The sequence below is a fragment of the Herpailurus yagouaroundi genome, unplaced genomic scaffold (assembly GCF_014898765.1).
Source record: "Herpailurus yagouaroundi ecotype Mexico unplaced genomic scaffold, PumYag 100, whole genome shotgun sequence".
Classification (NCBI taxonomy): domain Eukaryota; kingdom Metazoa; phylum Chordata; class Mammalia; order Carnivora; family Felidae; genus Herpailurus; species Herpailurus yagouaroundi.
Window position 1 is genome coordinate 51,641,619 of NW_024412391.1, and position 14,358 is coordinate 51,655,976.

The following is a 14,358-nucleotide window of genomic DNA, read 5'->3' on the forward strand; positions in this document are numbered from 1 at the left end:
CCCTAAACCTCCTTGCAAAGTAATTAAAGGAAAAGGCAATGGTCATTTCTGTATCATAGTCCAATGGCTCTAAAGTGACTCAGGTCAAAATGTACTGGGGCGCCTGGGTGGCGCAGTCGGTTAAGCGTCCGACTTCAGCCAGGTCACGATCTCGCGGTCCGTGAGTTCGAGCCCCACGTCGGGCTCTGGGCGGATGGCTCAGAGCCTGGAGCCTGTTTCCGATTCTGTGTCTCCCTCTCTCTCTGCCCCTCCCCCGTTCATGCTCTGTCTCTCTCTGTCCCAAAAATAAATAAATGTTGAAAAAAAAAAGTACTGATCACATGTGAAATTAAAATATATAATATTGTATATTTTAATGTCTGAACTCTTCATTCCACAGTCAGTAAAAAGGGGTAATATTACAATGTACTAAATGTACTAAAGAAAATTTAAAGTAATTTTTAAAAATTATTAAACTCCAAGAGAATAAATGATAAGGTGCTTAAAGAGAATTTTTATTTAGTAATGTTTATAATACAAAACAACCAAATAATCAATAATTTAAATTTAGTAATGTGTAAAAAATTTTTAATTCACTGAACTGACTGGGTTTATTTTTTAATAATATTATATTGCCTTATTCATGGACTCAGATCTGGCTAGCCACAAGCTAATGAAAACTGGTACTAAGAACGACAGGAATATTAATGCAAAGGAAAACCTTACACTAAAAATGATTGGAGAAAATGTTTTTAAAGTGTCACCTTACACAGTCTAGAGTACTTAAATAGACAAATGGTGCCCATTTTCAAACTAATCATTTTATAAGCTATAGATGTCTTTCAAGATACAAAGACTGATAGGTCTGGTTATAATGAACTTTTATTTAAATCCTTCCTCCTAAGTCCAGAACATAACTATCAAAAATAGTAGTATTACTTTAAATCAGAAAATCATACAAGTGAATGAATTTCAATTAAATATGCATGCACATTGACAGACAGCTCCCACCTGCCAATCTGTGGGGTGGGGGGCAGGAAGGGGAGGCTGGGGGAGAAAGAAGGATATATACAGTGAAAGAAAGGGATAAAGAGAGGGAAGGTATCTTGAGGGTTATAAACTTCTATATATTTGTACATGGCAGCTTCAGTCTGGTCTTGAAGATAGAAGTAAAAAGCCACAAAAATTTAAATTTCATACACACACAAAAAAGGATGAAAGGTTAAACTTTTTAAAAAAAGAGATTATTCACTTAGAATTTGAATTAAGGAAAACAAGTTAAGTTTCTGGATTCACAAGAAAAACTAAGGTACTTCAAAGTGTCATCAAAGTTGATTTTAGTGCTTAACATTAGATCTAACAATGCAACATCCCTGTTTATCTTTCTTTACTCATGTAGCTGGCACAAAATATTGAAATTGCTTCACTGATCCCTGAGAGGTGTCTATGGAATTCCTCATGTGTATCTAAAACTAACTCTAAAATCATCAATTGTATGAATATTATCTCACATTAAATACTAAAAACTAATAATATGTGGCCAATTTATTTACATTAAAACCATAAAAATTACCAAGATATGGAAGCAGCCCAAGTGTCCATTGATTAGTGAATGGATAAAGAAGATATGGTATATACAGAGAATGGAATATTATTCAGTCATAAAAAGAAACAAATCTTGCCATTCACAATGAAAAGGATGGACTAGAGACTGTAATGCTAAGTGAAATAAGTCAGTCAAAGAAAGACAAATACCATATGATTTCACTCGTATGTGGAATTTAAGAAACACAACAAACAAGCAAAGGGAAAAAGAGAGAGAGAGAAAGACAAACCAAGAAACAGACTTTTAATTATAGAGAACAAACTGATGGTTACCAGAGGGGAGGAGAGTAGGGGAATGGGTTAAATAGATGAGGATTAAGCTGTGATGAACATCAGGTATTGTAATGAACTACTGAATCAATGTATCATACACCTGAACCAAATGTAACACTATATGTTAATGAACTGGAATTAAAATAAAAACTTAAAAAAAAAAACATGGGGATGGGTGCATTCCAGTAAAATTTCACTGATGGACAATGACAAAAAAAGAAAAAGGAAAAGAAAAAAGAAAACAAACCTGTAAAAACTAAGCTATTGATACTTGGTGTTTTCATGGCATACATCATAGGAAACTCCTTTGTCCAGGTTCTAAATTATAGTTTGACATTTATTGTAAATCATTACATTTTTAAATTATATATATGTCGACTATTTTGAGAAAATCAGTTTTGCTCAAGTGTAAAATTTCATTACAAAAACAGTGGTATTGCCATGTTTCATAAGTAAACCAGTTTGGAATTGCTGAAATGTATTTCCTCCTTTCTCTTAAAATGTGGAATAATGGGGACGCCTGGGTGGCTCAGTTGGTTAAGTGTCTGACTTCAACTCACGTCATGATCTCAAGGTTCGTGAGTTTAAGCCCCATGTTGGGCTCTCTGCTAACAGCTCAGAGCCTGGAGCCTGCTTCAGATTCTGTGTCTCCTTCGCTCTCTGCCTTTCCTCCACTCATACTGTCTCTTTCAAATAAATAAAAACATAAAAGAATTTTTAAAAAGTGGCTGTTCATCAGCTTGATAAAATGTGGAATAACAATTGTTTGAAACACCTCTCAAACGCCTATGTGTAAGTTTATCCCAATTAAATCCAAAGTACCTAGTCATATGCCTTGACTGATTTATCCTTTAGACCATATTTAATTTTTAGACCATATTTAGAATTTTAACAATTAGGAAAGTTGATTTATCCTTTAGACCATATTTAATTTTTAGACCATATTTAGAATTTTAACAATTAGGAAAGTTTTCTACTGGTTTTCTCTTAACTAAGTTAAACACAATTATCAAAATGGACACAGCTTTTTATCTTTAAATACATGAGTATTTTGATCTCATAAAACCATGAAAGTTCAGTTTGCTTCAACTTTGTGGTAAAATAGGTGTGATTATTAAATCATGTTAAAATACGGACATTTATTATATAGTATCCATAGCAAAAGAAGTACTTTATGTAAAAAATCTGCATGTGCAGGGGCGCCTGGGTGGCGCAGTCAGTTAAGCGTCCGACTTCAGCCAGGTCACGATCTCGCGGTCCGTGAGTTCGAGCCCCGCGTCAGGCTCTGGGCTGATGGCTCAGAGCCTGGAGCCTGTTTCCGATTCTGTGTCTCCCTCTCTCTCTACCCCTCCCCCGTTCATGCTCTGTCTCTCTCTGTCCCCCAAAAAATAAATAAACGTTGAAAAAAATTTTTTAAAGATCTGCATGTGCAAATATTGATTCCTTCAAAAGAATTCAGGAAAAAAACATATAGATTATATGTTTGGAGTGACTTGCCTTTATATTAATTATATAACTTCAATTCTACTATACAAAGTATTTCTCATCATCAAATTTTGAATGTTTTCTAAAAATTGAGTAGTCTTTATGCGTTCCCATTTCTGTCAGTTTCTCTCCAAGCTACCACTACCCAGCATGCATGCATTCACATGCTCCACACACACTCACCCATATGCCTTTACTTCACAAATTTAGGGGTGCCTGCCATTTGTTTTAAAAGGCAGATTGTAAGCATTATAATGGGTAACTGTTAATTTCCCTTTATAATTCCTTTCTAAGATGCCTGCCTACTACATGTCATATACTTGCTTTTGAATTGCTTAGGACCAGTTAACATAAATCACGTAGAAATTGCATTAAATTAGGTGAAAGAGTCCAATAGTTGGGATCTGACATAATAGGTTTGTTTGAAAGAAAGGGACAAGGAAAAGTCCTGAAATGCCCTTTTAGTTAAAATACTTAAAATATGATCCTTTGGCATACATTGCTATGTCATATATTATTATTCCACTATAAAAGGTTATTAATAAACAATATAATTAACATTAGTTGCTCCAGCTAAATATGGTTTTGTCACAAACTGTTTTCTGAAATCTTCTGTTTCTATCACTCATATAAAGTTTATGCAAAGCTCCGCAACATAAATTTTATTTTAATATCTAATGGTAAATGTTTGAAAATTATATATTAACTAAAAATTGTGTTTATTAGTTTTACACTTCTGCTATCTACTCAACTATTTAATTCCATAGTTAAGGTATGCATTAAATAGATTATACTAAAATTTAAAATGCAATCTTACAATAAAATGTAATGTTCTAGGTATAGTAATAATGAGTTGGTACAGTGCCTTTTATATGTTAAGGTCAAAGTAAAAAACTAAAAGACCCAAAAGAAATTGGAAAGGTGAAGATAAAATTGCATGAAGAATGTGAAAATCTTTATTTCTTTTAGCTTAAAAATGTAGACAAAGCCAACAATGCATGTATTCTTATAAAACACAGTGAACAAATACTATTCAAATAAAGGTTAATTTAACAGTAAACATCATAGAACTTGCACTGTCATTTTTTCTAATGCAAGATTTTCTTAATCTATGCTGGTTTCTATTGTAAAGGACTCATTCCACAGAGCAATGCTGCTGGAAAAGCTGATTTTTTTATCATACTGCTTGCCAAGTATTTTGAACTGACAACAGCATTGACTAATGATAGTGCTGGAATGTGCTATTCTCAGTAGAATGGAGACCCGTACAGACCTAGGAGTGTTCTGGGGTCCAGCTTCTGTCCATCCAGAGGGTTGGTGCCATACAACAGTGAGTGATGTTCAGAATGAACAAGCTGTATTTCCTCCAGGCTGGCTTTTCGACCTTGAATTCGCTGAAAGAAAATAGCAGAAGCCTACAGTACTCCACTAAAAACATTTAGAAGAAAGTAAGACACAAGTCACATTTAAGATGATTAATAATGAACTGAGTTTCATCATGCTGGAATGTGACACTGATTTTCTTAGTAAAGTACCATAATAATATTTGAAAAATGAGTGCATGCAAGGTTCAGAGCCTATGGATTGTTTATGCCGATGCCCAAATGGGCAACTGACATAAAGCATATTGTTCTTTGACATAAAAATAAGTCTCTAACAAAGAAATTAAGAGTTAACTCCTTTGTAAAAGTATCAGCTTAAAAACAGAGGTTAAAACAAACAAAAAACCCTAAAAAAAAAAAAACAACAAAAAACCTAGTGGCTACTGTTTAGCTGAGAGGTGAATTCATTAAAATCTTACTTTACATTCACTTGAATAAGCTGTTAGAACAGTTTCTCTATAGTTTCTTAAAGAACATATTAATATCAACACATTTTAATGTAATCTATTATCACAAAAATGCTGATCACTTCATGTGTGCACCTCATGGAATCATTAATCTAGATCAATGTTACTCAAAGTATGTCCGATAGGGTCAGTAACATTTCAGGAATGGTTTGTGAATAGTTTGTGATGAGGTCTATACAGAAATTCAGAGTAAATATTTAGAAACTTATAGTAATTGAACAAACTATTTTTATATCTAATGAATCTAATAAAATCTTGTCTTCCATTTTTATTTTACTTTTGTAGTAATTTAATGTATTTTATAAAACCATTACTGTGACAGAAGAGGTAAGCAAAAACCAAAACTGCTGTTTAGCCAGAGATAGTCTGACACACTCTCTAGACTCAGTCAATATTTTTATGCACATGCTAGGGAGAGACTTTCATTTCAACAAAGAATGGTGCTTCAACATAGACAAAAGAGCACATTACATGAAACCTCAGATAGTCAATATACGAAGTATTCTTCTTGGCCACATTTCTCAGTTGACATATCTACAAGTCCAATAAACATCATGCTGGTGTATGAAGTTAATTAGCCTTACTTCTGAAAATTGCTGGGCTTCCCAAAATTACCCAGGCAGTATTAATGTATCACTTAAAATACGTATCACAACAAAGCCCTTGTAATGTAACATATTAGTATAAAACTACAGTGAAATTAAAAGAAAATTTGTTCAGGAAATGCTATCCTCTCATGTTCCTGACCATGAAATCACCAGGTGACATGAAAACACTGGGAGACGGCAACACCTCTCTGAGGACCAGGACAATTCCATATTCAACCTCCCTAATTTAAGGAAAGGTGGTTGCTGTTGATGTTTAAGGAAGCAGGCTGGGAAAATCTCAAATATGCTGATACTTCCTAGGGGTTTACTGGGTAGAGGGCAGAGCTCTGCTTGTCACAGAAAATAAATCATCATGTCACAGTGAGAGAGGAATGGTGGGAGATCCAAGGAGTAAGAACAAGGTAACAGGAATGATGTAAAACAGAAACTTCTTGACACTGCGCTTGTAATGTGCCAAATAAATAAACAAATGCATATGGAATTTTCTTTGTCATAGCATTGAAATTTCCTGTTTTTGACATCCAATTTACATCTCTAGAAAAAAATTTTAAATGCTTGAGAGAAATTATTTCTAGATAGGTACTGAATGCTGAAATTAAACCAGGTAGACAACACTGAAGACAAAGGAAAATTTAATGATGGCCAACTGGTCAGTCATTGCTCTGATCAATAAACAAACATGTTATTGCCCTAGGTGGTTTGCTAGTAAACATTAAATTTGGAAGAGTTACGGAAGGTCAGAACAACCAAAGAAGAATGGCAAATGATAAGATAAAATAAGCAAGAGAAAGTTCAAAGAAATATTAAAGGTTAACATTTTAACTTTGAGATTTCAGCTGGTGGAAAATCCCCCAAGATAAACAGTGGTAACTCCATGGTCTGAGTCATCTAAAATTGGAATGAGCACAGCACTGGAAACCAGACTGTGGCAACCAGTCTTAGTCTGGCAGAATAATGAACAACGTGAAATGACAGGGCTTCCAAATCTTATTTCTATGAGTCTATGAAATCCACAGCCATTAACATTTCACATGCTGATATAGTGAAACATCTATATCTTAAACAATGTCAATTCTATAGCTAACAATCAAACCCACATTTTGGCTACTGTCATAAAGCTTCATTGATTTTTTTCCCTTCCTCTTTTTCTATAAAGTTAGTTTTTCAACTCTGAATTGAAGTTCTACCTCTGGCATAACATTAAATACCATTAATAATAAACATATCTTTAGGTTTTTATAAACTAGTCACATATATTTACATACCATACACTTCATGCTTGTCCCAACTCCTTTTTCATTCTCCCACAGTCCCACTTACATTCACATGGAATGCTCAATCACACATTTCAAAAATAATCTGAACAAGATTTAATTATTGATGGTAGCCCAAGCACTGATAAATCATAGGAGGACACCTGCTGAATCTCAGTAATTGTCTTCTGTACTATCAGTTAACTAACAGTAAGGATAGGGCATCTGATGCAGTCTATTTAACACTGACTTGCTCAAAGTATTCTGCTCTAGTTTATACTCTTGTCCTACCTCTTACTATTAAAATGTAATGTAGCTCCTAAGTTTTCACTTCGATTTCTTTCCGGCCCCCTTTCTCTGCTCCCTTATGAATTCAAAAAAAGTATTTTACACTGACTTCAAAAAAGTATTTTACACTGGTTCTTTTTATTATTATAGAATATATTTCTTAAAAAATAATTACACTAAATATAAGGAAGTACTTATTCTTAATAATCACCTTCTGCTCCTATGGATTCCAGACAAAATCTACAAACAAGATATACATGTTTCTACAGAAAGGGAGCAGTAAAAACCAACTCATTATGAAAAATGTTTCTACCTGGAAAAGTGATCTGGAGAAAGCATGTTTTGAGATTTATATCTCACAGGGGCACTGCTGTGGGAACTTGGTGGATGACTAAGCTAAAAATTCTGAAATTCCTTCTTTCTTAACACATAGGATCTCCTGGAGTAGTTCCATTTTGCCTCACTTTTATCAGATGTCTTAAATTTGTCATATTTAACTTTTTCTCTCAAATTGAGGCTTCCAACAATTCTCATTTCTGGCATTATCATCAGTAATTTATTATGTGATGTGTTTATGCTTAAATATAGATATTTTCATTTAAGCCCTTCCCATATTTTCTACTTCCTGTGTAGCCTTTATTCCTTAATTTCTCTCTCATGATGCTCTGAGTCAAAGGTCAACAGCATAATGAGTCATGAAATAGGATAAAGTGCTCTGATAATCGCAATTTAGGAAGATACTGATTTCCGTTCTCAGAGATACTTAGCATGCAAGATGTCTATCTGAAGCCATCTATGATTCTGACCAAAGGGATTTATGAGAACTCTCAGTATATTTGGACACTCAATGCATATAAAGGATAGCTTTCATCTGGGTCTTTCTCACTTAAAATCCCAATATAGGTCTTAAATACCTTGCTAATACAGGCTTAGGAAACAAAGCTTGTAGCTCTTCTTTCATTCTCTTAATAAAGAAACCCTGTGATGTAGGATGTACTCATTATTATGTTTTCATTCTCTGTGACCTGCATCCTTTTTTTTTAATTTTTAAAATTTACATCCAAGTTAGTTAGCATATAGTACAATAATGATATCAGGAACAGAATCCAGGGATTCATCCCCTACATGTAATACCCAGTGCTCATCCCAGTAAGTGTCTGTGACCTACATTCAAGAAGTTGTTCTTTCAGAGTCGGAAAAGAACTAATGTGTACTGAGTAACTACTCTCAGTGATAAGCACCTGAGGTATATTACCATATTTAGTTTAGAGCCCCAAACAGTCTACCTTCAGGTTTGAAGTTTGACTAAAGTTATTTAAAATGACTATATCAGGGGTGCCTGGGTGGCTCAGTCAGTTAAGCATCTGACTTTGGATCAGGTCATGATCTCGTAGTTTGTGGGTTCGAGCCCTGTGTCGGGCTCTGTGTTAACAGCTCGGAGCCTGGAGCCAACTTCAGATTCTGTGTCTCCCTCTGTCTCTGCCTCTCCCCCTCATTCACATTCACTCACTTACACACACACCCTCTCTCTCTCTCTTAAAAATAAACATTAAAATAAATAAATAAATAAATAAAATGACAATATCGAGTCTCTCAACACATCATGGTTCTTTCCTAAAGAAATAGTCTTTCTGAAATAAAGCCTGTTAATGCAACCTGATTATAGAAGGAATGTTCTGAACATGATCTCCAAAGTCATACTGTGACAGGATAAAATGCAGCCTACCCACACCCACCCACACACAGAGCACACACACGGTATAGATTCGTATTTTTTTCTGCCAAGGAGCTGGGCAAAAAGGAAACAGTTCTATTCCTTCCCCTCCTGTGTTCAAAGCCTGGATTGAGGCCAGTGTCCTAATCAGTTCTCATTGGCCCTGGAGGAATCAGAACCTTTTGTAAAATATAATAAAGGGCATAAAATCATGATAAAATGCATGAAAAAGCAGTGCCTTTGGTTAGGGAACTAGAAATAATTTAGCAGAACAGATGGATTGCATTGGTTTGGTATTATTGAGGACATGAAAGGGCTCATTTTGTGGCAGTTCCAAACTAAGAGAAAATGTCCAACTTAAATTTGACAAGTCAAAGTACCTGCCTCTGCTGGGGGAGACCCTATTTTCTTTAATCATTTTCAAAGTGGTGACATATTAGGCAACAATTTCCACTGAAATATTTCATTTTCTGAAAATATTTCATCCAGTGTCCCTAAATATAGGGATGCATTTTTTTTCCTACAAAAATTCACAGGGTTGGCGACTTCAAAAGTTAAGAAATCATAAATGACTTGGGAGTGTCAAAGTTACCTTCTGTTACAAATTCCATACTTAATATTTAATGGGTAAGTTCACAGCCTATTCATTTTTCTTGATACCCTTCTCTCAAACAAATTCAAGATTCTGGACTCATTTCTTATGTCCAATGGTATCTATTGGAGTTTTCAAATGCTACATTCAATTGTTTCTTTGATTTTACATAAAGGATTTTTCAATCCCCTTCCCCCAACTGCATTCTTTGCTTCTATATATCCCTCATGATAATAACTTATTACTATCAGAGTTTTTCTTATAAACAAAGGGGAGTGAAAGAAGGGAAGGAGGCAATTAAGCAGACAGGCAGCCCAATAGGCTTGTGGTCCTTTCAGCTGGTCACATGGAAAGAAAATAAACTGGAGGTCAGGAGCCCTGAGTTCTAGGTTCGGATCATCACCTGTCTGTAACATGCTCCTAGCCAGCTATGAGGTACATTTCAGGACCCTAATTTCTCCATTTATAAACATTAGGAGGTTTGACCAAATTATTTCAAAGTCCCTCTTTAGCCCTAAAATGATAATATTCTATGTGAAATGATCTTATACACAATAAAAACTCAACATTCTTTAATTGATAGAATTGACTTAGGCAAGCAAATATAATAATTGAAGTAATAAATTACTAAAGTTGAAGCAAGAGTAGAGATCTCACTATGGTTTTCAAAAGTATATTAGCTATACTTTGAAGCAATTTCTTAATGTTTAATCATAATTGAAAAATAAGTATATTTTCTAAAATTCCTATTCCTACCTTGTGATAACTTCAAAATAATAAATACATTTCCCAATTTTTAAAAGTCTGTGTATGGAACTTCTGAGTTAATGCTACCTTTGTTTCTCAAGTAAATGCTTACTTCTGTTACACTCCCATGTTCATATATTTGACTCCATTCACCTTTTTGTCTCTATCCCATTAAGCTTAAGTTAAGAAATAGACCTCCTGGGGCGCCTGGGTGGCTCAGTCGGTTAAGCATCTGACTTCAGCTCAGGTCATGATCTTGTGGTTTGTGAGCTCAAGCCCTGAGTCGGGCTCTGTGCTGACAGCTCAGAGCTGGAGACTGCTTCACATTCTGTGTCTCCCTCTCTACCTGCCCCTTCCCTGCTCATGCTCTGTCTCTCTCTGTGTCAAAAATAAACATTAAAAAAATTTTTTTTAATTAAAAAAAAAAAGAAATAGACCTTCTGGTATAGTGGTTTTTAACATTGTCTGCACCTTGAAATCAGCTGGGGAAGATTAAAAGGTATTATTGCCTGGGTCCTACCTCTAGAACATCTGATTAACCTTGGGGACACCCTGGGCATATAGATACTTAGAAACACCCTGTGGGTTTTAATGTGCATCCTCGGTCGAGAACGACATGTTAGAGGGAGCTGTCCATTCTTTCTGCTCGTAAATGAATTCAAGATACTGACACTCTACTGACCCACATTTCAAACTGTAGTTACAACAAATGGTTGTCACAGCAAAGGTTGGGAAGTAAGAAAGATCTATCTGTTCTTCAAAACAAGTGCCTCCACTTGCTTATAAAACTGCTTGATTCGGTCATTACAATTCACGTAAAGATATTTCTGGGTGCATAAAGTAATTGCAAAAGAATTTCAGAGAACAGCAAATCCTAGTCACTAATAAAGGTCTGAATGGTAAAAAAGTATACATGCTATATATTTCTTAAAAGTTTATTTCCACCCATTTCAAAATATTATGCTCATCAAAAAGAAAAAAAATGTTACCCTTTAGTGTAATTGCTCAATTTTTATGATTTTATGTAACTGAATCTCCTAGATTATACTTATTCTGTAAACAACTGTAAATGAACATTTTAACGGTTTGGGCTAAAGCATTGATTTTTTAAAAATAGTAATCATATATGAAACAAATTTTGTCACAATAAATATTTTGCATTACTTTAGCATTATAATTTTCAGATGGTTAAAAACATGTAACTATTCATTTTTGTTAATAGGCTTTAGGGGAGCCTAGGTGGCTCAGTGGGTTAAGCATCTGACTCCTGATTTTGGCTCAGGTCATGATCCCATACATCCCATACAGGATCCCATCCCACAGAGCCACACACTGGGCTCTGTGTTGACAGCATGGAATATACCTGGGATTCTCTCACTCCTTCTCTCTCCACCCCTCCTCTGCTCATGTTCTACAAACAAACAAACATTTTAAAAAATGAGCTTTAATGCTGCTCTTAAAATAATCCCGTATCACTCTCCAAATGTGGGCAGTCTGTCTTATTTCCTTTTGTTGATTGTTTTCCACATTAATTCTTCCTTTTTGTAGAAAAAATAATCAAAACAAAAAATTCCAAATCATCTTAATTCTGATTATAGGCTGCACGAGTAATTTTAATGTATTTATCTGACTAGGTTCACTCTATTGTGATATACAAATATCTCTCAGAATAATTACAAAATGTATCCTGGTTTACTCATCACATCTAAATCATTTGTGCCACTTCTCAAGACTTTCCTGTCCTTTAGAGACAATTCACAAGACTCCCTGTTAAAGTTTCTTACTGCTTTGTGGTTAGATTCTAAAACACAAACACACATAAAATTTTCTTTTTGCAAGCTAAACAGTAAGCTGTTATGTGCTGCCATCTAGTTAGATTACTCTATAAAACAAATGTTTAATTGAATTAACTTGCAGTATTCAGTGCTTTTTAGCAGTTATGTCAGAAAATCTGCACATTCCAAAAGTTTTTCTCAAAGAGTATTATATTTCCTTATTTAGATTTGAAAAAGGTCTTCTAAAATTACCTGTAATGCACAGGAAGGTGTGGGACCCTAGCCCTGAGCTCCTTGGCATCTTAAGATTTTACATTAAACCTGCCCTCCACTTTTCTCATTGGAACGGCTGAGGAAGTCCCAAAAGGCACAACAGTAGCTTGGTTTTGGGTCCCCGAATTGTTTTGTAATTACTTTGTGTTGGCACTTGAATAAAAGAGTTAAACATTTCAGCACAGTATGTTGCTTATGGTTTTTACTTACGAATTAAGCGAAACAAAGTTATTCAATATTAGTTACAAAGAGCCAATGCAAATTCCACATAATATGTAATCCAACAAAAGCATTATAAAATGTTATTATTCTCAAAACAAATGTGAGAGCAAGCAAATGTCTGTGGGTGGCTTGGTGGGGCTGAGAGTCATGAACACTTCTGGAAAAACAACTGCAAGTGCATTTCTAACAGATGATGGGTCAATCTCTGCAATTTTTTAAGGACAGAAAAGCACATTGTTTTCTTCAGGGCACACACACTTTAGAAACCTGGCTACCTAATCAAAGGACTTGTTTCTGAGGAGGATACCGAATGACCCCTCCAGATCCACTTCTTATGGTGACAAGAAAGCTACCGATTTTGCTTTTTGCTCTCTAAAGAATCAGTAAACTAAGTGTGAATGATTCAGTTGGGGAAAAAAATTAAATAGTACTGGCATGAAGGTCTAACCACCTCAATTTTTTAAAAAACAGTGCCACGTCATGCCAAAAGAAGTTGACCCATGTATCCACTGTAATCTAATATAATGAAGACTAATGTTTTCTCTGGCTGCTAATCAGGACTAGTAAGCACAACCAATTTACACTACAGCTTACAAGTCAAAAAGCAGTATGTTTACTAAAACACTCTAAAAATTTTGTCTACTCTTAACCAAAGAAAGTGTTATGTTCCAAATGAGCTCCTTAGCCATCTAGTTTCGTATGATATCACTAGCTGGAAAAGATCCTAGCAAATATCCTGCCTAAGAGCCTCATCTTACACATGGGCAAACCAATGAGTAAGGTTAAATGAGTTGACAAAAGTATACAGATAATTAATGGCAGGAGTAAGGTCAAATCTAATGTTGAACTATAACCTTTGAAGGAATCCATTTTGATCGATTTTCTACACTGCTAAATAAACTGACACAATACATAATTCTAATTTGTGGATCAGTCTATTATTTTGAAACAAAGGAGGCCATTGAATGTTTACAAATTGCCATCTTTCCTATCATATCATTGTTTAATTACAAAATTGACTATTCTGTTGGTTGAAGAAAGCTGACATTTCTTTGAATGCCAGTAGAATGGAGACTCCTTACCTTCTTTCCCAGTGAAATAAAAAGCCAAAAACAAACACAAACAAAGACAGAAGGAGGTCAAGCTCTTCAACATTAGGTCTGGGGTACTTCCTCCTTTGCATTCTGATATACAACACTTCTACTTCCATCTCTTGTTCAGATGGCCCTTCTGATGCTGTCAAGACTATGGAGGCAGCACTGGACCACACTCTTTCTCATTTTATTTTTCTTCTCCAAGCTAAATCAGTAAGAGTCTTTAAAATCACTGCAACATAAATTAGTAACTCAAAATCCCTTGTGATTTTGTAATTACATATTTTTTTCTGTGACCATTTGATTAATATCAGCTGATCCCACCAAATGGTAATCTCCTTGAAGACAGGGCATGAATCTTCTCTAGATCCTAATACAGGAATCTGGAAAACTCAAAATTTTGATGTACTGTTGAATGGATGAATCCTGTTCTTAAAGTATACATCTTGAAGATTCTACCATTCTTGGGGCGCCTGGGTGGCGCAGTCAGTTAAGCGTCCGACTTCAGCCAGGTCACGATCTCGCAGTCCGTGAGTTCGAGCCCCGCGTCAGGCTCTGGGCTGATGACTCAGAGCCTGGAGCCTGTTTCCGATTCTGTGTC

General features: G+C 35.2%; 1 protein-coding gene across 18 annotated transcripts in view; it reads right to left on the reverse strand.

The window, feature by feature from the left end:
* HDAC9 (histone deacetylase 9) overlaps positions 1-14,358 on the reverse strand; it is a 931,635-nt gene that overhangs the window by 260,813 nt on the left and 656,464 nt on the right. For all 18 annotated transcript variants that reach the window (XR_005789365.1, XM_040472481.1, XM_040472497.1 and 15 more), the window contains one exon: positions 4,616-4,736. Coding sequence is in view for 17 of the 18 variants with exons in the window: in XM_040472481.1 (XP_040328415.1) it covers positions 4,616-4,736 (121 nt within the window). In the remaining variant the exon portion in view is untranslated. The remainder of the gene's footprint in view (positions 1-4,615; positions 4,737-14,358) is intronic.